Genomic DNA, 22,560 nt, shown 5'->3' on the forward strand with positions numbered 1-22,560 from the left:
TACTCCTATGTAGATATCTAAATGGACCTCCTCACCTGAGCCTGATCCACAATTTTGACCAACTTCACGCCCATATCCACTGCGATGCCCAGCGGAATCAACAGGAAAGGGATGTACTCTGACAACAAAGTCACCCACTCGGTGGTGGTGAAAGCCGGCTTAGGGTTGGCGGTGAACAGCGCGCCGAGACACGGGATGAGGGTCGTTGCGGTCGAAGCGCCATAAGCCAGCAGAAGGGCTATATCGTCAGCGAGCGTTACCCCAGTCAAGCTTACGATAGACCCGTTTGTCATCTTATAGTTCAGACGTCAGCCTGACTCTTCGTCCACTTCCTCTCCACTCACTTCTCCACAATCCCACCGCTCCCAGAACAAAACAAGGCAGCTGAAATCCTCCTTCCAAGAAGAAATAAGTCCTCAGCCAGGCAAACTCCCTGCTCCCTGAGATGGCACCCCCAAGGATGGGATCACGGGCAAGCGCGATCGACCATTGGAAGAACGCAGGGAGGGGAGTCGAGGCGAGCCACGAGGTGGGGTAGATCGATTGCAGGTCTAGCAAGAGCGTGACGGGCTACACGAAGTGTCAGGGTGGACTATAGGCTGTCACCTTTCATGACGCACTATATGAAGCTGTCCTCAGGTCAGTAGATCGATCAATCCACGACAACGATCGCACTTACGACACAGAAGGCAAACCAGAACTTCTCAAGTCCACGCCCCGCGAATCGTGACATGGCGAAGATGGAAGAGGTGTACGGAGAGTAACGTTTGTGAATTTACGAACAGCTCTTTTGTTGATGTTGGAGATCTGGGCAAGTTACCGGTCGGAAGATTACAAACTCGATCACACGCCAGTCGTATTCTCATTACAACCCAATTTGTAATACCACCGCCGGGAGCTATTCTCCTCGATAAGATAGCAATAACAATTTTGACGAATCCGTCTCTTTCATCCTCCCAAAATACAGCAAAATGTTCTACGTGATCGGACTAGGTCTCAGCGATGAGAAGGATATCACCGTCAAGGGGTTAGAGGTGGGTCATAAGGTACGACCGCGCTTGCTGACTCCTTGTACAGGCCGTGAAGCGATGCGAGCGAGTGTACCTCGAGTCATACACCTCCATTCTGATGGTGGAGAAGGAGAAGCTTGTGCGTGATCCAGCCATGAAGCTTGATACTGACTCTACCCTCTCAGGAAGCATTCTACGGCCGACAAGTCATCACGGCCACCCGAGAGCTTGTCGAGCTCGAAGCCGATGAGATTCTCCGAGATGCGGACAAGGTCGATGTGGCCTTTTTGGTCGTTGGTGACCCGTTAGGGTGAGCGACCTTCCCTCTTTCGGGATATCCTGCTGACGTCTCGTCTACTCAGGGCCACGACCCACTCCGATCTCCTCCTCCGCGCGACATCCCTCTCCATTCCAACCTCTGTCATTCACAACGCTTCCATCCTCACCGCCCTCGGCTCCACCGGTCTCCAGATGTACTCCTTCGGTCAAACGCTGTCCCTCGTGTTCTTCACCGAGACTTGGAGACCGGACAGCTGGTATGACAGACTGGAGGAGAACCTCAAGGTCGGCATGCACACGTTGGTGTTGCTGGACATCAAAGTGCGAGAGCAAAGCGAGGAGAACATGGCTAGGTGAGCAGTTCTGTCACACGATTGGGCTAACCTCAACCAGGGGCCGACTCATCTACGAACCCCCACGATTCATGAACCCATCCACTGCATTCCGCCAAATCCTACTAACCGAATCTTTACGCCACCCCACCGAATCTTCCTCGTCGTCTTCCTCTTCAGACGACGACGAACCCAAACCCGAACCCACCCCTACCCTCCTCGACCCGTCCAAAACCCTCGCCATGTCATTATCCCGAATCGGAACACCCACCCAACGTCTCGTCTCAGGTACTCTGCTCGAGCTCGCCGAACTGTCCGAGGAAGACTACGGAGGTCCCCTACACAGCATTGTCATCGTCGGAAAGAGATTACACCCGCTTGAGCTCGAGTATGCTGGCAGGTTTGCCGTCGGCGGAGAGGCAGGCAACTGGTGGAAAGTCGGAAAGGAAGTTTATGGTGTGGAGCGGGAGACATTCTAGATTACGCTACAACTGCATTGTGCAACATCATGATAATGCTCGTAAAGACATAATGTCCGTCTACAACTTGCTCTTAACGCCAGTCTCCTTTTCTGTCGGTGGTTTCCACGATAGCCCTCGGTATCTGTGACCATTGGTCAGATTGGTGCACGTACAGCGTGGACTTACAAAAGCGTTGACGGCGCGGTACCAAACTCTACAGGCAGCTCCAGTCCCTGCAAGCGTGTCAGCTAGAATGTCACTGCACCCGTCTCATGACTCACGAGCTCATGAACGGCTATCGTCCTCAACATTGAAAAGTGATGAATGGCATGCAATGAGCAGTACCACAGCTAGTCATACGCTGTCAGCGGTGTCGTCACCTACTAGTTCAAGAGTATCGCTCACCTCTCTCCCCACTGTGCTGCCCATTTCCTGTCGAGTCGGTGTGATCGCCAGCACCTTGACCTGCTTATCCATCTCCGAAGCCAGACCACCTTGTTCTCTGCTCACTCCTACTTGACCCGCCACTCCGCTCGCCACCTCGCTAGCTGATCCCGATGACAACGATCGCGATCGACACAGATCGCCCCAAGCTATCAGATCGTCCCGGACAGATTCCATCGCCACCTGGCAAGCCTTGACGGATCGGGCTATCGGCTTTCGAGCGGACGGAAGGATCGCATCGTAGTTGATCTCGGACGTGGAGGAGGATGATGGGTAAAGCGGTAGCAAGAATGCTCTGAAAGACTCGATCACCTAAGGGTAGGATCAGCACCCTTGCGTACTTGCTCCCAGTTGACCGACCACGCTTACATGTCTGAAATGCTTCCCCAACGTCCCACCCGGCATCAACAGACTCGCCTGGATCAACTGATCATCCGACTGTATGTGATCACGAAGGATATCGACCGCCGAGTCCACCAAAGAGATCGACAATGAAAGGAGAGCTTCGGCTCGATCCGACTGTTCGCGTGTCGGCATAGCCACGAGGGTGTGGTTTAGCGATGCTTGCGGGTTTTGCTTCGGCATCTTTGTTGTATGTCAAATGTCTGACAGTGTCAAGATCAAGAGAATAGTGGATGGTAATTCCACTTATCTATAACCGTGAAAGGAGAGATCAAGCGTCGCGTGTCAAACACGTTTTCATCGTCGGGAAGCGCGGTGCAGTGACGACATGAAAACAAAAGATTAAATCAGGAGAGACCATAGCAACGATGCAGGTGAAGTGCAAATTCAGTGATGCATCAAAGGTGGTGAGAGCGACGGCATTGTCATCATCACACAAGCGATCACTTCGCCGCACCCATCCATAACATACGCCCCGCCGCTGCGTAGCGAGATCGTTCGTTTGTGTCACCATCAAGGGAAGACGAGTTGGCTGAAACGCTGCGGACCTACCGCACAGATCCTAGGCTGTGCAGAGGTCTAAATTTCATCATCACTAGCATTGATCAAACATCAATCTATCGTCTACTACAATCCATCAAAGCGATCGGTCTTCGACCTGACATACGTCCGTGTAGATCAACACCTCACTCGATCCCACCAAGATGCCTCTCGCCGGGCCTCGTCCAAATCCAAATCCACCCATACCGCGCGACAACACTGACCCATACACGTCCTACGATGCATCACCACCATACTACGAACATCCCTCCTCTCTCTCCTCCACATCACAACACTCGTACCCTCACCAATCCCTATCTGAAAGCGGAACAACCGTTCTCGAACCACTGTCAGATACCCCTCGGGAACAAGGCATGACGGGCGCACAAAGCGTGATGAAGGAGTATCGACGGTCGAATGGTCGCGGAGACTACGGTGGAGATGAGCAGGATGTGGGGTTGTTGAGTCCTCGTCCGTATAGCGGAGCTAGATTCGATAACCCCTACGAGCAGGAGCACGAGGAGCCATACGGGGATCGAATGACGACCGGATCTTCATCGCTTGGACCTTGGGATTCAGCTTCGCAACGATCGCTTCCCCATCACTCGGCTTTTCCCCTCCCTCAATCAGCTCAACGAGGCGACGACCAACAAGGCGTGGGTAAGAAACCATCTTATGGCGGATTATCATACATCGACGAAGACGGTGAATACTACCACACCGACAAAGCTCGTCCGGCCTCGACTTATCTAGACAGTTCTCGACATCACGAGATGGGTGGTTTCGTGAGAGCGGATGAAGTGGACGAACCATACCAAAATGTCAAGTTCACAAATTATGAAGAATCACCTCATCCTTATCCCCCTACGCAGGACAGCTATACCTCGGCAACGTACATGACACCGCCGAATCACCTCTACACGATGCTGCTCTTCCCCACAGGCTTGGATCGATTGTTGGGGTTGTTCGGAGTGAATACTGGGGCGTATCCGGTGGCACAAGCGATAGAGAGAAAGAGAAGAGGACTGGGAGGACAGAGGTGGCCTGTGGCTGCGTGGAGTTTGGCAGTAGGTGAGTGAGGGTACCGTTAATCACGTCGCAAGGGACCTGACTGATATACTTGCCATTAGTGATGACGGGACTAATGATCTACGAGCTCGTGGCAAACTATCAAGCTATGGGCAGTCCAATCGCGACCAAGGTGAGTCCAATCGCGCTCAGCAATCCGCAGTGCAACTGACGTGACAACCGCTTCAGCCTACGTTCAACCCTATGGTATGTTTCTCGACACAGTATTGGGAATGCCCCGCTGAGAAGTCTTACCACAGATTGGACCATCTTCTGAAGTCCTGATCAATATAGGAGCTCGATTTCCGCCTTGTATGAAACTCGTCGATGCTCTTCCGCCTTCTTTCCAGCTCGCATGTCTGAATGACACCTCGAGGTGAGTAATCAGATGAACAACGATGTTGTACCCCCTAATCGTTCCGTCTACCGCAGCACACCAACCACGGCTTGCTCCATCGAGACTATCTGTGGGCACGGTGGGTTCCCGAACGGTGTCCCGAACCGTGAGTGCTTCGATGACTATAATTAAGCAAGGCACTCTGACGCTCGTCGCCGCCGCAGAGTCCTGGCGATTTGTCTACCCGATCTTCTTGCACGTCGGTATCATCCATCTGCTTTTGAACATGGTCGCACAGGTCACCGCCGCAGCTCAGGTTGAGCGGGAGATGGGTGAGTACGAGTCTGGGTGTGATAGCTCTGAATTGATGAAACCCCTCCCAGGCACCGTCCCATTCCTGTTGGTCTACATGGCAGGTGGGATATACGGCTTCGTACTGGGTGGGAACTTTTCGCGAACTGGTATACCATCAGCGGGAGCGAGTGGAGCATTGTTTGCGACGGTATGTCTATCTTACATCAGTTGTAGATTACGCTAGCTGAGTCGTCTTGTGATCGCTCCACAGAATGCCTGCGTTCTGGTCGACCTCGTCCTTCACTGGAAATACGAAGAAAGACCGAAGCTGAAAGTAGGTGTGAGCTCGATCCCAAGGTTTGACGCAGTCCTGATGCTTCTTGCTACAGGCATTCTTACTTGCACTAGAGTTCATCATCGGATTTGGTATAGGATATATGTGAGTGCCGACTCGTTTCCTTCCGGTTGTTCACCCCAGGCCGACAAAGAATTCCATATTTATAGCCCAAACGCTGTCGACGGTCTGGCCCATCTAGGCGTGAGTCTCGCTGTGACGCTGACCAATCAAACATTGCTGATCCGATACCTGTCCAGGGCTGGGCAATGGGTATACTCATGGGGATCATACTCTACCCCTCGATCTCCGAAACCAAACGACATCGGTATATCGTCTGGGGGTTCCGCGTGATCGCGTTGCCGCTGATCATCCTTGCGTTTGTCTTGACTATCAAGAATTTCTGTGAGTGCGACATAAGACAGGTAGACTGACACACGCTAATTAAGAATTGCGTCGTTTCTCGCAGATACCGATGATCCTGTAAGTGGCCATTCTTGGCGATTGACAAACGTTTCATCTCGCTGACATACACGCGATACGTTTGCAGAACGCCGCCTGTGAATGGTGCAAATACCTCTCTTGTATCCCTACAAGCTCGAACAATCACTGCTCCGGAACTGTGAGTGATCGTTCAAACGTTTCGGACGTGACTGATCATGGTGTGTTGCAGGGAATCACCGTCACCAATACCTCGACAACGAAACGATCGTGGGAGTTACTTTGAGCGGTCGGGCCGTTCCTTTCTCACGATAATGGTCTGTCGCAAAGCGACGATGATCTTGTCAAGCAACACTGCTGGTATTCCGATGCCCATCACCTAAAACGGACTATATATATAGATGTATCATACCCCGCATACAAGTAGAATATCCACGATGTATCTCATAGATCTGCCAGTCTCATTTCTAGCTTAGATGCTTACAGACTGCTACACCGAACTCTCAAGCACCCAAAACACAGTCGTCTGCGAAATTCATGCTATTAGTGTTGTATACGCCTGAGGTTCAATTTTTTGCTGGGCTCATCAACTTACCAGGTCTCAGAGCACACCAATGAGGTTGGAGAGGACTTGCTCTTACACCCCTGTTCACCATCCTATATCGTATATCATGCATCCTACCTATCGCTTTTGCAGCGCCTGAGCAAAAAAGTTAGAACGCTTTCATCAGGTTCGTTCTGTGATATACCCCAGAGGGAAAAGTTGAACCTACTTCGCGGCTTTCCATTCGAGTCTGGGCCGCTCCAGAACACCTCGGCAAGAGCAGCGGCTCGTGGCCACAACGTCGGTTCAAGATTATTTTCGTCGGTCTGCGGAAAGAATATCCGACAATCAGCTCGGTGGAAGAAAGACGATGATGATCATCTACTGCGGAGGCAAGTCTCATGCGGATAGGCAAGCCCTCACATACCTGTTCAGCCCAGAGCGATGTTTGACCTGCGATTGGGTCGATACTCAGCATTTGCTCCCAGACGACGATAGTTGTAATCCACGACTCACCTCCAAGGATCAAATGCCTCTCGTCATCCTTGACATCTTTGAACGGATCGAATCTGCGTAGTTGTCAGTTGTCAGCACGGATGGATACATCCCATAGTGAGGATTTTATAACGCACGAATACATCTTCGACCAAGATTTGAGCGGATCGCACCATCCTGGTCCACCACCTTGTTCCGTGATCCAACCACTCTGACCGCAGTCCTACGACATCACGTCAGCCACCGTGCTGCTGAGTTGCATGTTTGGCTTCGCAAGACTTACCAAGTAGAAATAGTCTGCGGACGCGTGAACTATCCTATAACCTTGATCTAGGACCATCCTTGCATCTTTCGAGTTGACCCAGATATCGACGATCGTGTCGTTGGTCAAAGATGGCATTGCGCGGTGGTCAAGTACCTATGTCCAACGAATTGTCGTCATCAACACACGTATTCTGTGCTTGTCCGATCTCAAGCTGTGCTATGAAGGACAACTTGCCATTTCCTGCCATACCACTGGCGTAACTCCCTTTTCTCGAAGGGTCGCATGGGTCTTTTTCGTAAAGTCGTCAAGAGCATCGTCAAGGTCCCAGCCATTCATGGTCAAAGCATCTTTCGTGTCTTTGTCCTCGAGCTGGATGTATAATACGCCATACCAGTGCCGATCATCTATGAGCCTACTGTATCTTATCGGAGAGTGAGGTGATACCACTCACCATACAATTCGAGTTGATCTCATCGCCCCCTGTACTGAGATACCTACTCTTCGCGAGATCTACTACATCACTCAGGATCGCAGAGGTAAATTCTGTCGTCTCCTGATTCGCAAAACGAAGTTGACCCGCCGGTGGTTGATGGGCAAAATGCTTATAAGGCGTGGAGAGGAAACATGCAATGTGTTCAGGATGTGAAAGGGCGATTGCGGCGGTATGACCTGGTGTATCGATCTCGAGGAGGACGTCGATACCGCGCTACGCAAAGGACACTGGTTCAGATTTGGTTGAAGCTTGACAGACTGAGGTGAATGAATGGGATTAGGATTAATGGAACACTGACCTGTCCCGCATATGAGATGATATCTTCGACGACTTGCTCCGTATAGATCTCTTTAGGACTATATGCTCCTTCCCTCGCCAACTCTGGGAAAGAGGTCAAGACAAGTGGCCAAGAATTCGAGTCGGTAATGTGCCAATGAAACACGTTGAGTTTGACCATTGACATGGTTTCAAGTATCTACACGGACCCAATCCCAACTTTATCGTTAGCTCCAGGAGTGAGTACACGTCGTCGGTGTCACAATGCTCACCTTGTAAATACTGTCGACGGAAAAGTAGTTTCTCGAAGTGTCTAGTAAGACGGCTCTCCAACCGAAAGCGGGCTTATCGTCAATCTCGTATGGCGCGAACGGTGCATAAACCACTCTCCCACTTCCTTCACCTTCGCCCTCGCTCGAGTGGGTGTACCATAATGTTTGAAACGATGTCAGAGCTCTATATGCTCCTAATGGACCTTTGGCAATGATCTTCGCATGTCCTGTAAGAGGTATATCGAGATGATAAGCTTCGAGCTCTGGTCGTTCTTCAACTGACAGAATGGCTTGATCGAATATCGTACTTCCATCGTAGTCTGACATGTGAACATCTAAACGCTCGAGATATCGCTCACATTTCGAGTCGCCTCGGGGGAAGAATTCGTCGCCATGAGAAGGAGAGAGGTATGTCATTGCCAGAGAGGCGAGTTGGGCTCGGGTATCTTCGATGGCAAGTACTAAGTCTTTGGGGGATACATGGGGTCGCAAAGACGCTTCGTCTAGGTAGATCGTAAAGTTATGTGAGAGACAGAGAGGTGTGGATCCATCGCCTGTCGTGGAATGAGCCGGGAGAGGAACAATGTTTATCTTCGAAGACGGAGAGGAAATCGAGCTGGGCAGGAGAGATGAGTGGAAGAACGCTGGTAAGAGGTATCGAGCTATATCTGTGATGAGCATGGTCAACACTACTAAGTGGGTGAAACAGCGACGGCCGCTGGCTGATTGAATTGATAGACGACAAGTATATACGCAAGTATATCATATACCCGTCGAGCGGTGGTGCTTGGAAGTGGAGGCAGCCGGTCTTATCCGCTGAACCTTATGAGTATAGTGGGAATTACCCGGGATCCCGTCTCACACTCAAATAGATAGCTCGCTGTGCAGATCAACATCACTTGCATATGCCCTGTCACCTACATGAACCTAATAGACTGTAACTAACACTCAACCAAACCACCAGGATGGGTAAACCAAATATGAACTTTACTTTGCCAATAAATTATTTTGTGATTCTGCCGCTTCTGTGTCCTTTCCTCCTCAAAACCATGGATCCCCTGCAATGCGCTCGCCTCCGACTTCCCGCTCGCTTACTTGGCACGAGAAAGATCACCAACAGGGAGGAGGAAGTGACTGGTGTCTTTTGTGAGCAATCCGGCAAGGGCAGTGTAGGAGGCGCACGCAGCTGTCACCTGTGAGAGGTAACGATCGAGGCGTCAGCGTGTCAGCGTCAAAGATCACACAACGCATAAAGGTCAGACTACTCACAAGACCGAAACCACCGCCGGCTTTGGTTGCAGTAACACTTCCAGCGAGGAATCCGGCAGCCCTAGACAGATAGACAGCGTATGTCAGTCACGACTTACGCACCTGCATACCGCGACGTCATTCCGACTCACAATAGGAAAAATGTGATTGTCAAGAAGAAGAAGACCGAGACCAAGGCGACGGACGATTTTAGACAAGCGAGAAGGAAGATGAACGTCACGATACCCCAAGTGATGAGGTAAAGACCGAGAGCACTATCGAGTTCTTTGATTTCGGTACCGTATGCAGCGACGACCTCGAATTGGGGGATGTAAAGGACTGGTGGTACGAGTTGATGTGTTAGTGCGGCTGCCCAAGCTTCGGCGTTATCATGATCCACTCACCCGCGAAAGAGAGCCAGAATCCACCATAAGACGTGAAAGCGGTGGCCTGGATAGACAGTCAGTAATTGCTTGTTACGTTGTGGGAAACGGCAGACTCACACCAAAGGTGTTACCACAAGCCCACTCTTCAATACCAGCAATGATTTGGGCGAGACCACCGTAACCAAGGGCCATACCGAGGATAACGTTGGGTGTGGTGATTCCTCGTGCACGGACATTGAATAGGGAGAGGAGGAAAGTAGTCGCGGCGAAACTAGGGTGGGAGCGAGGAGTCAGTATTATTATGTCGGTGTATGCATATCGGACAGAGCGAGAGACATAACCCCTCGTTGAGAGACGAAAGGTCTGTGCGTAAACACTTGCACTCACCTCATCAAACCCAGGGGTGCCGGATTGGCAAACTTCCTGTGGAATACTGGGAATGCCGGTTGACTGGTGTCCATGGGGTGTCCACCTGGTGTGATGAACCTGGCCATGGGACCACCACCACCTTGGTAGCCGTTCCCGTTGTTACCATACTGAGCGTTCGAGTTGATGTTGTCGTTGCCGATGTTGTGGTTGTTGGTCTCATCGTGACCGACGGCAGTTGCGAATTTTGATTCAGCCATTGTGGTGGTTGAGTACAGGTAGGTGTAAGTGAGAATAGATGTCAAAAGTGTCGAGTGTGAAAGTGAAATGCACTAGGGCGGAATTTGTTTACTCTTTGTCGATGAGGAAGGGAAAGTCCGATGGTGGGAGGGTTTGTGGTTTATATTTACTTTTCCAACTACTTCTCCAGTCAGAAACGAGTAATTACCGAATTAGCCGGATGCAACCTCACTCAACTTCCCCAACAGAAAGAAAGGGATCGAGAAATGTGTTATGGTTTGGTGCATCACGCTCTTCCATCGCAGTGCAGTGCAGTGCAGCTGACCACCTGATGACAAGAAGCAAAAAAAAACAGGACCCAAGCACTACTGTTACCCTGGGCGACACTCACGCTAAACGAATGGCACGACCCGCCCCGGTGTGGGAATCCCACAATCCCACAATCCCACCTTGTTGGAAGTGCGTCATATATTAACAAGTAGGATTTAGTCGGTCCACGTATTATTCATCAATCCTTCCATATGAAAACTATAACCGGACTTGTCTTCTGTCCTTCTGTCCTTGGCAGGGGAGAGTGGACGCAGGCTGAAGAGAGTAAGCATCTTTATTACTGAATACATTACGCGTTTCTTTCCGTCGCAGTCAGCAGCGAGCAGTATTGCAATGTCAGGTGACAAACAAACCCACATGGTATAGTGCAGTGACAGGGTACAATTGCCGGTTAAGGGCCAATGGGGAGTGTAACCGGATCTCAAATCGCATCCCTCACAGTTTGGTACAGCAAAGGGGCTAGATTCATAAATCCTATCACCGGTAATCCCGTAAGCTACTGGGAGATTGAATCTAATCATAGACCGTCGGTCCATCGGACAACAAAGGAAAGAGAGAAAGAGAGAGAGAGAGAGTGCCGTCAAGCGATATTCGGTTGCTACAATGGCATATCGTACGCTACCACAAACACCGGGCCGCCTGCCGTCAAGTTCACGCACGACGCGTCGTTCACGCTCCGTTGCTCGGTGACTGGATCCGTGGACGTCCATCTCTGTACTGAATCTACCCCAGACGATCTCCTCGACGTCCGATGCATCTGGTCGATCCTTCAGGGTTGCGACGACATCCTCAAAGCTCTAGCTTCTGTTAGTTTTAACAAGACTGAGAAACCTGGTTTGTCGATCGGTGAGGCTTGAGACCGAGCGAGGTCCAAACAGGACTTGGTGCATTGTCGTGCTTGGGTCCGACAACACACACCACATCGATTACAATCATCCTCGGCGAGAGTTCGGATAAACTGACGGTGCACGATTCATCAGTCCACAGAGGAATACAGTGGCTGATCGCCTCTCCGATATCGACTTGACTAGTAGCTACATGACATTGCCACAGGGATCGACGCTCCTGATGTTTGCATACTGTACCCTGGTTGGGAACCCCGCATTCTGAATCTCACCTTACCTTCGGCTATCTTACTATCCACTCTTTTCTTTTTTCCGATATCGGAGTGATCTGTTCAACCGCTTTGGTCTGGCCATTGACAGCGGCGCGGTCACCCGAGGAAGGTCTGTCACGCCATGCCGCGCCACGCCACGCCAACAACCGAGCTGGGCTTGGAAGTGAGACGACTAGCTAGCTCGGCGAGTAGTCAAGACACGGAGGGACCCTTCCTTGGCATACAGTATGCATAGATGCGACGCAACGTATTCGTTTTGTTATCTCGGCTCACACTCACTCACTCACATTCCCCGCATGCATACTCCCACTTCACTTCGTACTCCCATTCCCTCTTCCTCGTTCCTTTCGTCGTATGTCATGTTGATCCTCGCTGATCGGTCTTCTAATACAAATCATTCCCTTCCGATGTGAATGGAGAACTAGTCCGTCTCATCCCGACAATGATCTAGAGGTACTGACTTCCCACCAAAGTTGAGATCTCGACGTTACAGTTCAGCCACCTATCAGTCAGGCTATAGCGACTTGTTCTTGGAACTGATCTAGGTCTTTACCGGTTTGTCGTTACCTGTTTTTCCCGGGTCGCAGCTTGGCATTCGGGATAACCCTCTTCGACTGATACCACACGGCTTTACTCGGTCATGCTTCGTTGTAGATCTTGGCATGTCGAGTCCTGTTGAACAGAAAGTTGTGCATCGCGATGAACAGCCAGGCAGTCAGTCAGTAAGTGAGTAAGTCTGTCCCCAACGCATCTTCGCGTCGTATCGTATCGTGTCGTACGCTAGCATGTATGGTTGCATGACCTAGCCTATGCAAGATGTGTTTCTACAATCGCAGTCATCCCCAATTGTCCCTACCCTCTATTCCAAGAAGAACAAAGCGTTGACCAATAACCATACCACACCAGCTGGCCATGCCACTGCCAATATCTCCCTCCAGCTCTTCGCGACCACCCCATTTCTCGTTTTCCATAACCATCTCATGAATCCTTTCGCCTTCTTCCAGACACCCTTCCTACCGCCCGAGGCAGGTAGATTATCGACCACATAGTTGAACATGGATTTCTCCTTCTTGGTCGCGGTGGAAGAAGACCAGTCCGAGTTTGTCAACGTGCGGGGCATCGTGACTCTTCTCACTGGGTTCGGTGAGACCAGTGTCATCCCATTCATCGCACTGAGATTGGAAGAAGACACCCGACGTAGAGGTTGGTTGGGTCCCGAACTGCCATGGAAGGGGAAATGTGATCCTTGTGGTGTGCTCAAACCGAGTCCTGCACCTCCATTGGCCGACGGAGAGAGTAAACCTGGATCACCGATCGACTCGCCGCGGTGATCGTTCATATAAATGTATGAAGACCTTCTTGACATGTTGGGCGGAGTCGGTGATGAAGTATATGTATCTCGATAAGACGGACCACTCTCTACATCCTCGTCCATCCGGCCAAGGGAAGATTGCGTATAACCCATCGTTGGTCTCTCCTCACTGAAGGAAGCTCGAGGACTGCCATAAGGCGATACAGGTGCAGACACTGATGATGACGCTCGATTCGGCGTGAGCTGTTCGCTAGCGTACCGCATAGTCCGCGGCACCGAAGTTGCCAAGCCGGTACTCATCGATGTCATGCCGGCCAGTTGTTGTGATGACTTGCGCGATGGCAGTGTGAGAGGTACGGGTCTCTCAGAGACGCCTCGTCGACTCATCAGCGATGCGCTGTTGGGGACGGTTTCGGAGCTGAGTAATGCAGGACTAAGTCGACTTTTGAGATCGCTGTACACGCTGTTACCCGCCGCGTTCCATCTTTGATATGCCGCGCGCACATTGGTACCAAAAAGATATAGCAGCGTCAGGATGGCAAGCGGTATGTATACCCTCGAATACACTCCTAGTTGGTCTGGGAGGAAGCAAGGTCGGTCGGCGTGGGTAAGCGAGGCCGAATAACCGCTGGATGCAGGTGGCACAAGAGAGAGGAGCTGGAAACCGGGTCTGCGGATTCCAGTGGAGGAAGAGAAGGATTTGATGGTCACCTCGCGGATACCATTTGGGTGGGTGTGTTCACAATAGTCGTGATCATCGCCACTGCGGGATGTCAGACGTGTCTACCGGGCTACATGGTGCAAGCACGAAACTCACCTGAACACGATGCTCGGTTGCAAGGCCTCGAGCAAGAACTTGGAAGTCTCACTCCCTAGTAGGTTCTGATATCCCGGTCCAGCACCTTTTGATATCCGTCCTCTCTCTCTGAGCGGTCCACATGTAGACGCTTCCGGTCGAGCCAGGGGGATGTGCGATATCAGGATCCTCGGAGCGGGTGGCGGTTCTGTATTCGAATGAGCACATTTCCTCCAGGCAGTTTCTCGTCGTCACTCACCATCACCAAGATCCTTCACAAATTCGATGACACCACCTTCCACTCCGTCCCACTCTCCAAACTGCATCTCAGCAGCATATCTTCTATAATCTTCCTCGACGAGTCCTACCGCGTCCAGCATGATCAAACTATGATTCGCTATCGGTAAGATCGCGTTGGGGGGTGAGAAATGTTGTGCGTATCGATCTCGCGAATGCGGGGAGAACATCTTGTTTGGTCCAAGGGGTATATCATGGTTTCCTGGGACGAAATGCATGGGGACGTTTGAGGGGAGTTGGAATATTGATCTGAATTGGCGATAGTAGTCTTCGTATCTGCGTGGAGGTTAGTCTTATGCACCGTGCACTTTTGTAGCCTGTACCCACTCTTCGTCACTCATGACCCCTCTCCCCCAATCCAGCATGTCTCCTACGACGATCACCGCATCTATCCTCCCTAATCTCATGACCACGTTCCAGCTCTTCCGCATGAACAACTCGTCCATCTGCTGTTTCAGCCAGTTCACCCACGGTCTGCTATCTGGTGCATATGATAATCGAGGATGGGGCACGTGGGTATCGGCGAGGAGGACGACGTGAGTAGGCGGTGTTGAAAGAGAAGGGTTCGACCTCCGCAATACGGAGTCGGGGAATCTACATGTCGACAGGGAGTGAAAGAACTGCAGGTCGGGGTCAACTAAAATGCCCGAATCTCCCGAGATGAAACGCTCACATCGCCGACCTAAGGAAATACAGAACGTCAGCATTGTGCGCGACCTGTCTTACTGCTTTGAATGCGCAGCTCACCTCGAACCAAATGACCAAGACCACCCAACCAAATCGCAGTGCGAGCAATTGCGTACCTCTCGCTTTCAATCCACTCTTTCTCCCTCTCAAGCCTCCCCCGTTGGGTTGTCCATTTGCTATGCCATTGGATAGGATGGGTGACCGTCTAGGAGACACCGTCATATGCGAGAAAAGTCACGGAGGGTTCAGTCGAGTCTTGGCGTAGGTCTCCTGATCAACAGGACGCGCGGACAATCAAGGAGAATTCGTCGAAGTGATACAGATGCTTTGGACGCGATCGCCAGAATCGACTGGCTGTGCTTTGTGAAGCTAGGGGGTGGTGACAAAGGGCCAACCTATGTCACTCAGATACAATTCGATATTCGCGTTGAGGAATGTACGCGATGGGCCGGTAAGGTGGAGATGTCCGATAGAAAGCGCTTCGACAATATATGCGATGCGTTGAAGGGTCGGACTTTCGAAACGAGAATCCTATCAAGAGCTCTTGAGGATGTGTATGTGTATGTATATGTTGACGGTGATGATAACGATGCTGACTTCCTCTATGGTCTTGTCTAGCTGTCTTTTCTGTCACTCTTTTTGTCTATTCTGTCTCTTTTGTTTTTGCGATTGAAACAGGTTGATTAGGTTTTAGCCTGAGATGTATGCCGTACTACCCAACTGCTGCAATAACAAGGTCCCCGAGCCGGGATCAGCCATAGAGGGTTTGCAAGCGAGACGCGCTGGAAGAAGGGGGTGATGAGCCTGATAACAACACATCGCTAGCCAGACGCGTGGCAGTATTAAAGTGAAACTGACTTGCACATACTTGGGTTCCACGTTTCACCGCTAAATCCCGGCAAGGGGTTATGTTGTGGCACCAATCGTAACATCGTAACAAAGATAGCAGTGACGAATGAGATGCAAATGACGACATTCCCTTAACCATCCCTCGTCAGCGCAAACCAAACTGTGTGCCGCGTCCACAGTGCAACCAACCTCCCACCCACCCACCCCTTTCACCCTAAACAGCTTAAAATCAACTCTTGCCTGTTTTCTTCTCTCCTCTCTCCTCTTCTCAATCAAACTAATCAGTTATATCAACACAGCTTAAGCTCATCCAGACTTACCAACTCACATAAACAGCATAGACTATTCAAAGTGAGTTGGTTCATTCATGCCTACAAAGTGTCGACGAGGGAGGGAAGATCAACAGCTGTCGTCAAACGATGGGATGCCACGATACGTCATTCCATCCGAGAGCTCTCGTTCTGGATGGTGATGGCTGTTCGCAACCCGAGCTCTCCCGTCAAGGTCTGCCTTGGGCACCCTAGGCTCACTTCCTCGTCGATACACCTGGTCTTCATACCGCTGATTTACACCCTCGCTGACCCTCTCTTCCCACACTCCTAGATGGCCGCTCCTCAATCCCAACAGATCAAGCAAAACTTCCTCAACCACCCTTACACCCAGCAAGCTTCCAAGTTTGCTTCTGGGCAGGTGAACGCCCTCGATGCCGAGGTGGGTGGAGCTTTTTCCTAGACTTCTTGCAACTGCTCACACGACCATCATGCTGACTTTTCTTTCAGCTCAACCGATACCCCATGCTCCGTCAACTCGAGCAACAGACCAAGGTCCCCAAGGCTTACGGTGTCCTCGCTCTCGGTGCTTCGTAAGTCGGGCCAGATCTTGCTTAAGAGTTGTATTCTGATAGTCGGGTCAACTCTGCAGCTCCGTCGTCCTCATCTTCTTCAACTTCCTCGGCCTCGCCCAGCCGGTCTCCAACCTCATCGGTTGGGTTCTCCCCGCCTACCTTTCCGTCCAGGCCATCGAGTCTCCTCAATCTAACGATGACAAGCAGTGGTTGACCTACTGGGTAAGTGCGAGCTTTCTCCTTCTTCAATCATTGCTGACCCCTCTCTCAGGTCGTCTTCGGCTCTTTGAACCTTGCCGAGTCTTGGGGTGTCCGAGCTATCCTCTACTGGGTTCCTTTGTACTTTGTCTTCAAGACCCTCTTCACCATCTGGCGTGAGTTCAATCCTGCATCGCTCTTGAAACCCCGCTGATTCGCCCTCAGTCATGCTCCCCGCTACTCGAGGTGCCGAGGTTCTTTACCAAAATGTTCTCCGACCTGTCATTGGCAACGTCAAGACCCGAACCCAGGCTTCTACCGGTCAGACCAACCCCTTCGCTAAGGACCAGAGCTTCAACCCTGCCGGTACCACCGCCCCTTCCAGCTTCGAGCGTGAGTCTGTCCCATTCACCGATACTTGAGTGGCTGATCAATGCTAATCACCACTTATCCACAGACGAGAAGACTCTTTAAACGAGTCGTAGCCTGAATCATGCGCCACCTACTCGCTTAACGACCACAATCAAAATGCTTGGCGTACGCATCAACGATCTCTTTACCTTGCTTCCCCCCTTTCCCCCTTATAAATACCTTTCTTTCATGTTTACAACCTTTTTTTTTATTACGAGACGCGAGCCGGTGTGAAAGACGATAAAGATAATATCAGAAGTTATGTAGTGGATGAAATGATGAATGAGATGGTTTACCAAAGTTCATGCATGACCTCAGGAATCTAATCCACAACACTATACTACACAAACACGCATCTCCCTTGCTCTACGCCTGACCCTGCTTGATCATATCTTGGTAGCCGCACAATCTAAGCAGATTTCGTTGCAACATAGCGATTGTCATGACGCCGACCGAAGGGACGTAGATTGATGCCTGGGTGTGAAGTCAGCACACGATAGAACTTCACAACCAGAGAGCTCGATCATTCTGCTCACCCTTTCCCTCACATCACCTTCAAAGTTCTTCTCACCAGCGACATTAACGCAAACACAGCCATCTTTCAGATGTTGCGTTGGAACCTTGTACGAATCCACAGGAACGGCGGAGATGACGACGTCTGAGATGGAAAGGGCCTGGGCGAGAGTGAGATCTGGAAGAGGGGTGACGATGTGGTGAGCGTTGGTTTTTGTCGTTGAGGCGGAGGGTCGTTTGGAGAACTCGACGATGGCTATGGAGCAGAGTCAGTATGGCAAGTAACGTCAGATTGAGTTGTTTCTAGCTTGCAGGAGGATAGTGCACTCACAATCTATGTCAACGCTGATGACTCGAGCTCCGTCATTGGCGAGCAAGGCGGCAAGTGGTCTACCCACGACTTCGGATCTGCAGAGGCATCAACATATTAGCAGACAACCATGGCAATCGGTAATCAGACCGCACGGCTTGTCACACGTTGACCAAGCATAATAAACTTATGCCACTCACCGGTTGATGACTGTGATGACCTTTCCTCTCGCCCTATCTCCATATGCTAGCAATTTGTTGTACACTCCCAGGTGTTCCAAAACCTTGACGATGGCCAAAGGTGTACAGGGCAGAACGGATTTGACGGTACCTTCGGGCGCTTCGTCGGACGAAGAAGCGGTTTTGGTCAAAGGTGTAGGGAGGTGTGATGCGGGGATGGGCTTAAGAGTCAAAGGGTTGATAAATCGGACGCTACGGGTAGCAAGATCATATAAGCATTCATTTCACGACGACGGAGATAGGACGCACTTGTGATACAGGTTGAATAGGAATTGATGGTTCAACCCTTCGACATCCTTTTGAGGCGATAAGACGGATTGAAGATATTGGTCCTGTGTCATGGTAGTCAGCAGGAGGCACACTCGTATGGAATTGTGAGTCGGAGACACACCTGACGACCACCGTAGATAGGGTAGTAGACCATGATTCCGTCGACTTCGTTATCTTCGTTGGCCTATCACGGCATGATCAGCATCTGCCCAAGTCATGCTCGTATGTTTCGCTTGGACTGACCTCCAAGATAGCCTCCTCGACTTCGATCCCCACACCTTCCCCGTCCAGCCCTTCTCTTGCCTCTCCGACCAGTCTCAACTCAAAGTTGATACCAATCTGCTGACATGCCTTCTTTGTGAATTCTGCATATGTCCTCGCGTCTTCCTTTTTCGTTGCGAGGATACCGACGAGATGAGGAGGACGGGTAGCGAATCGTTCGCTGGCCATAGCTGCGAGAAGCTCGGTCTTGAAAGGTGTGTGGACCTTGCCTGCTGTCACTAGTAGACCTTGAGGAGCTGACATTGTGGTCTGTTGTGTGAAGTGTGTGGCTAAGTATGTAGTACTGAAGACTGATATAATCGCTATCTTGGTTGGCAGTAATCTCCAACTTTTCTCCTTGCATGCAGCGAAGTAAGGCTTCAAGCTAATCTCAGTACATCACGTGACGCGGTGGCCGTTAACGGCCGTTCCCCCCTTCTTCTTAAATGGTCCACTCAAACAAACGGATTGAATCTGTCAATTAAGCTTACGTGGTCTTTTCCCCTTTCTTTTCTTTTTCCCTCCCTCAATTGTTGTTTTATAACTACCGTAATTATCCGTGCCGGAAACATCGGGTCCCTGAAAATGCACCCAAGCGCACCAAGTGAGAAAAAAAAAAGAGAGAACGAGAGAAAAAGTGGTACGATGGAGCGAGCGTGGCGGCTGGCAGGTCAGCAAGGTGAGCTGATTTGTTTTCATTGTCGGATGCCATTCCTGACCGAGGTTGCATTGATTATTGATTGATCACTCACTATATTCATTACATTACTCAACAGCCTATAGGTGGACTAAAATACCTTTGCATTAACGCACTACACTCTTTCGACAACATCGAATCACTCGTCGACAAACAAAAGGTGATACGACAACTTCACGGATCAGTCCAGCAACGACACGAGTGGCAGAGACAGACACAAACAACATCCGGACGCAAAAGCCCCAACATTGGCAAGAGGGAAAAATTGATAGTCTCTGGACATAAAACAACATCGGATTAGCTCTCATTGGCAGATCGATCCGCACCACTATCCACAAACACCCACTGTAAGTACATGCATTGATACCTTGATACCCTCCTCACCGACAGTCACCTCCTTCTGATTGCCCATCGCCTTGACTACTCCTCGTCAATCGACCGCCAAGAGTCGCAATGTCCGCCAAGATCGAGCTGATCCCCACCCCTACAGGCTAACTCTTCATCACCCATCAATCTATCATCCCATCCACTACAATGGCCTCTCATACCATCCTCCGACCTACATCCATCGTCGATCTCGGATCGATGAAGACATGGGGACTTGAGGGGCTGAGCAGCGCAAAGTTCACCTTTGACACGTGAGTACCATCGCTCAGATCGTCACGTCACGCGCTGACCTAGTTCTTCCGTCTATTCATCAGCAAAACAACAACAGCCACCATCCTCACAGTCATCCTCTCCCTCCTCTTGCTCGAACAAGTTGTCTACCGAACCAAGAAGGGGCATCTTCCCGGTGCCAAGTGGACCATCCCCGTCATCGGCAAGTTCGCCGATTCCCTCAACCCAACTTTGGCAAACTACCGAGCGCAATGGAACTCTGGTCCCCTCAGTGCCGTCTCCGTCTTCAACATGTAAGTGTTGCTCTACCGTTTGTAGTCATTTACCCAAGCTGATCGCCCCGTCTCGTCGCCAGCTTCATCGTCATCGGCTCGTCCAACGAGATGGCAAGGAAGATCCTTAACTCTCCCAACCACGCTGAACCTTGCCTCGTTCAGTCCGCCAAGAAGGTTCTCAGTCCCGATAACTGGGTCTTCCTCCACGGCAAGGTCCACGCCGACTACCGAAAAGCTCTCAACGTTCTCTTCACCAAGCAATCTCTCAGGTGAGTCTCCCCTCTGTGTCTGTACTAGATATCCTCCTGACAACTTCCGCAGCATGTATCTTCCTATCCAGGAGCGGATCTACCGAGACTACTTCAACAACTGGCTCTCGGACAAGAACGGTCCCACCGAGTACATGATGAAGATGCGAGATCTCAACATGGAGACCTCGCTCTCCGTCTTCATGGGTCCATACGTCACCGAGGCACAAAAGCAGGAGATCAACGACAAGTACTGGCTTATCACCGTCGCTCTCGAGTTGGTCAACTTCCCCTTCGCCATCCCCGGTACCAAAGTCTACAACGCGGTTAAGGCTCGAAAGCTCGTCATGAAGTATCTCGAAGCCGCTTCTGCCGCCAGTAAAGTGAAGATGGCCAATCCTGAAAACGAGCCAGAGTGTTTGCTCGATGCCTGGACACGTGCCATGCAGTCCGCTCGACAAGGCAAGGATGACGGCGAGGAGACCAAATTGCTTTCCAGAGAATACTCAGACCGAGAAATCGGCATGGTCCTTCTTTCTTTCCTTTTCGCCAGTCAAGACGCTATGAGTTCCGCCCTCGTCTACTGCTTCCAGCTCGTTGCAGACCACCCCGAGATCTTGGAGAAAGTCAGGGAGGAGCAATACCGAATCCGTGGAAACGATTTGGACCGACCTTTGACTTTGGACATGGTTGACGACATGGTTTACACTCGAGCGGTCGTCAAGGAGGTTCTCCGATACCGACCGCCGGTTATCATGGTGCGTTTGTCTACTCGTCTCCTGTTGCAATTGAATCACACTAACCTACTTCCTGCCCTTCTAGGTCCCTTACACCACCACCAAACCCTTCCCCATTTCCCCCGACTACACTGCCCCTAAGGGTTCCATGGTCATCCCCGCTTTCTGGAATTCTCTTCACGACGAGACATGTTACCCCGAGCCTGACAAATTCATGCCCGAGCGATGGTTGCCCAACGACGACGGAAGTGCTCCTATCGCCGAGAGCAAGCCTCAGAACTACCTCGTTTGGGGCAGTGGTCCTCACAAGGTGGGTCCAAACAGCTGTGTCTGTAGTAATCCGTCACTGACATTTTAAATCTAGTGTATCGGCGGTCAATACGCTTCCATGCATCTCGCTGCGACTCTCGGTACAGCGTCCGTTCTGATGGACTGGCACCATGAGAGAACCGATCTCAGTGACGAGGTACAAGTTATCGCTGCGTGAGTTGCGCTTGTGCCATTAGCCCATATTTCAGACTCACCGCTGACCGCCTACATTCTCATAGCATTTTCCCCAAGGACCACTGTCGACTCAAGTTCACTCCTCGAGCTCCTCCATCATAATTAACGACCGAATGACGTGTACATAGATGGGGAGATGGAGCTGTGAGCGATCAGCGTAATGTGGAGATTGGGGAGGGAAGAAGGAGAATTCAGGCTTGATGATCATATACCTTATACCACGTTTGTCCGGAGCCTATCATATACCAATGGTTGTGGATCGTTCGTGTTACGACGAAACGTAGATCTTGATAGCATTGTTGATTGGAATGATGCATCATCATCTTATTCCCTTTCATTCAAATGAGTGATGAAGATGGTTTAGGTTGTCTTGTGCCACATTTGATTCCGACGCGTTCGAGACGTGCACTGATCGGGAACTGGTACGGTACGAGCAGTTACAGATGAATGTCAAGGATACGGCATTTGTTGACAACTCATTCGCACTCCCATCCCAATTTACCACTCATATACCCCTCTT

At 50.9% G+C, this 22,560-nt stretch overlaps 11 protein-coding genes across 11 annotated transcripts; 5 read left to right on the forward strand and 6 right to left on the reverse strand.

Moving 5' to 3' along the window:
• Window positions 1-17: 17 nt before the first annotated feature.
• Window positions 18-733, reverse strand: CI109_105562 (uncharacterized protein; the record flags this gene model as incomplete). Its single annotated transcript, XM_065967696.1, has 4 exons — window positions 18-79; window positions 276-293; window positions 345-570; window positions 680-733. 4 exons carry the CDS (start codon window positions 731-733, stop codon window positions 18-20), a joined length of 360 nt encoding a protein of 119 aa, XP_065823768.1.
• A 238-nt stretch (window positions 734-971) lies between these two features.
• Window positions 972-1,646, forward strand: CI109_105563 (diphthine synthase; the record flags this gene model as incomplete). Its single annotated transcript, XM_032003457.2, has 4 exons — window positions 972-1,034; window positions 1,078-1,149; window positions 1,196-1,320; window positions 1,373-1,646. 4 exons carry the CDS (start codon window positions 972-974, stop codon window positions 1,644-1,646), a joined length of 534 nt encoding a protein of 177 aa, XP_031862315.2.
• A 67-nt stretch (window positions 1,647-1,713) lies between these two features.
• Window positions 1,714-2,100, forward strand: CI109_105564 (uncharacterized protein; the record flags this gene model as incomplete). Its single annotated transcript, XM_065967697.1, has 1 exon — window positions 1,714-2,100. The coding sequence occupies one exon, from the start codon at window positions 1,714-1,716 to the stop codon at window positions 2,098-2,100; it is 387 nt and encodes a 128-aa protein (XP_065823769.1).
• Window positions 2,101-2,160: 60 nt separating this feature from the next.
• Window positions 2,161-3,111, reverse strand: CI109_105565 (uncharacterized protein; the record flags this gene model as incomplete). Its single annotated transcript, XM_032003458.1, has 5 exons — window positions 2,161-2,224; window positions 2,269-2,315; window positions 2,364-2,432; window positions 2,488-2,838; window positions 2,896-3,111. The coding sequence occupies 5 exons, from the start codon at window positions 3,109-3,111 to the stop codon at window positions 2,161-2,163; spliced, it is 747 nt and encodes a 248-aa protein (XP_031862316.1).
• Window positions 3,112-3,632: 521 nt separating this feature from the next.
• On the forward strand, window positions 3,633-6,228 carry CI109_105566 (uncharacterized protein; the record flags this gene model as incomplete). Its single annotated transcript, XM_032003459.1, has 14 exons — window positions 3,633-4,539; window positions 4,599-4,669; window positions 4,726-4,743; window positions 4,797-4,912; window positions 4,969-5,039; window positions 5,098-5,205; window positions 5,257-5,375; window positions 5,439-5,501; window positions 5,557-5,606; window positions 5,672-5,705; window positions 5,762-5,906; window positions 5,971-5,984; window positions 6,052-6,123; window positions 6,175-6,228. 14 exons carry the CDS (start codon window positions 3,633-3,635, stop codon window positions 6,226-6,228), a joined length of 1,842 nt encoding a protein of 613 aa, XP_031862317.1.
• A 217-nt stretch (window positions 6,229-6,445) lies between these two features.
• Window positions 6,446-8,968, reverse strand: CI109_105567 (uncharacterized protein; the record flags this gene model as incomplete). Its single annotated transcript, XM_032003460.2, has 11 exons — window positions 6,446-6,468; window positions 6,538-6,642; window positions 6,716-6,812; window positions 6,914-6,939; window positions 7,003-7,055; window positions 7,119-7,204; window positions 7,265-7,399; window positions 7,481-7,615; window positions 7,698-7,952; window positions 8,038-8,214; window positions 8,288-8,968. The coding sequence occupies 11 exons, from the start codon at window positions 8,966-8,968 to the stop codon at window positions 6,446-6,448; spliced, it is 1,773 nt and encodes a 590-aa protein (XP_031862318.2).
• Window positions 8,969-9,378: 410 nt separating this feature from the next.
• CI109_105568 (uncharacterized protein) lies at window positions 9,379-10,547 on the reverse strand (the record flags this gene model as incomplete). The annotated part of the gene is made up of 6 exons (XM_032003462.1): window positions 9,379-9,480; window positions 9,557-9,617; window positions 9,688-9,874; window positions 9,940-9,985; window positions 10,039-10,192; window positions 10,309-10,547. 6 exons carry the CDS (start codon window positions 10,545-10,547, stop codon window positions 9,379-9,381), a joined length of 789 nt encoding a protein of 262 aa, XP_031862320.1.
• Window positions 10,548-12,833: 2,286 nt separating this feature from the next.
• Window positions 12,834-15,288, reverse strand: CI109_105569 (uncharacterized protein; the record flags this gene model as incomplete). Its single annotated transcript, XM_032003463.1, has 6 exons — window positions 12,834-14,049; window positions 14,104-14,290; window positions 14,342-14,655; window positions 14,707-14,999; window positions 15,053-15,061; window positions 15,127-15,288. The coding sequence occupies 6 exons, from the start codon at window positions 15,286-15,288 to the stop codon at window positions 12,834-12,836; spliced, it is 2,181 nt and encodes a 726-aa protein (XP_031862321.1).
• A 1,230-nt stretch (window positions 15,289-16,518) lies between these two features.
• On the forward strand, window positions 16,519-17,431 carry CI109_105570 (protein YOP1; the record flags this gene model as incomplete). Its single annotated transcript, XM_032003464.1, has 6 exons — window positions 16,519-16,626; window positions 16,695-16,777; window positions 16,837-16,981; window positions 17,031-17,133; window positions 17,183-17,350; window positions 17,415-17,431. The coding sequence occupies 6 exons, from the start codon at window positions 16,519-16,521 to the stop codon at window positions 17,429-17,431; spliced, it is 624 nt and encodes a 207-aa protein (XP_031862322.1).
• Window positions 17,432-17,734: 303 nt separating this feature from the next.
• CI109_105571 (uncharacterized protein) lies at window positions 17,735-19,225 on the reverse strand (the record flags this gene model as incomplete). The annotated part of the gene is made up of 7 exons (XM_032003465.1): window positions 17,735-17,842; window positions 17,905-18,137; window positions 18,213-18,289; window positions 18,392-18,622; window positions 18,680-18,762; window positions 18,822-18,884; window positions 18,944-19,225. The coding sequence occupies 7 exons, from the start codon at window positions 19,223-19,225 to the stop codon at window positions 17,735-17,737; spliced, it is 1,077 nt and encodes a 358-aa protein (XP_031862323.1).
• Window positions 19,226-20,192: 967 nt separating this feature from the next.
• On the forward strand, window positions 20,193-22,142 carry CI109_105572 (uncharacterized protein; the record flags this gene model as incomplete). The annotated part of the gene is made up of 7 exons (XM_032003466.1): window positions 20,193-20,296; window positions 20,360-20,569; window positions 20,632-20,820; window positions 20,873-21,557; window positions 21,622-21,846; window positions 21,901-22,019; window positions 22,085-22,142. The coding sequence occupies 7 exons, from the start codon at window positions 20,193-20,195 to the stop codon at window positions 22,140-22,142; spliced, it is 1,590 nt and encodes a 529-aa protein (XP_031862324.1).
• Between the last annotated feature and the right edge of the window lie 418 nt (window positions 22,143-22,560).

The sequence above is a fragment of the Kwoniella shandongensis genome, chromosome 10 (genome assembly GCF_008629635.2).
Source record: "Kwoniella shandongensis chromosome 10, complete sequence".
Classification (NCBI taxonomy): domain Eukaryota; kingdom Fungi; phylum Basidiomycota; class Tremellomycetes; order Tremellales; family Cryptococcaceae; genus Kwoniella; species Kwoniella shandongensis.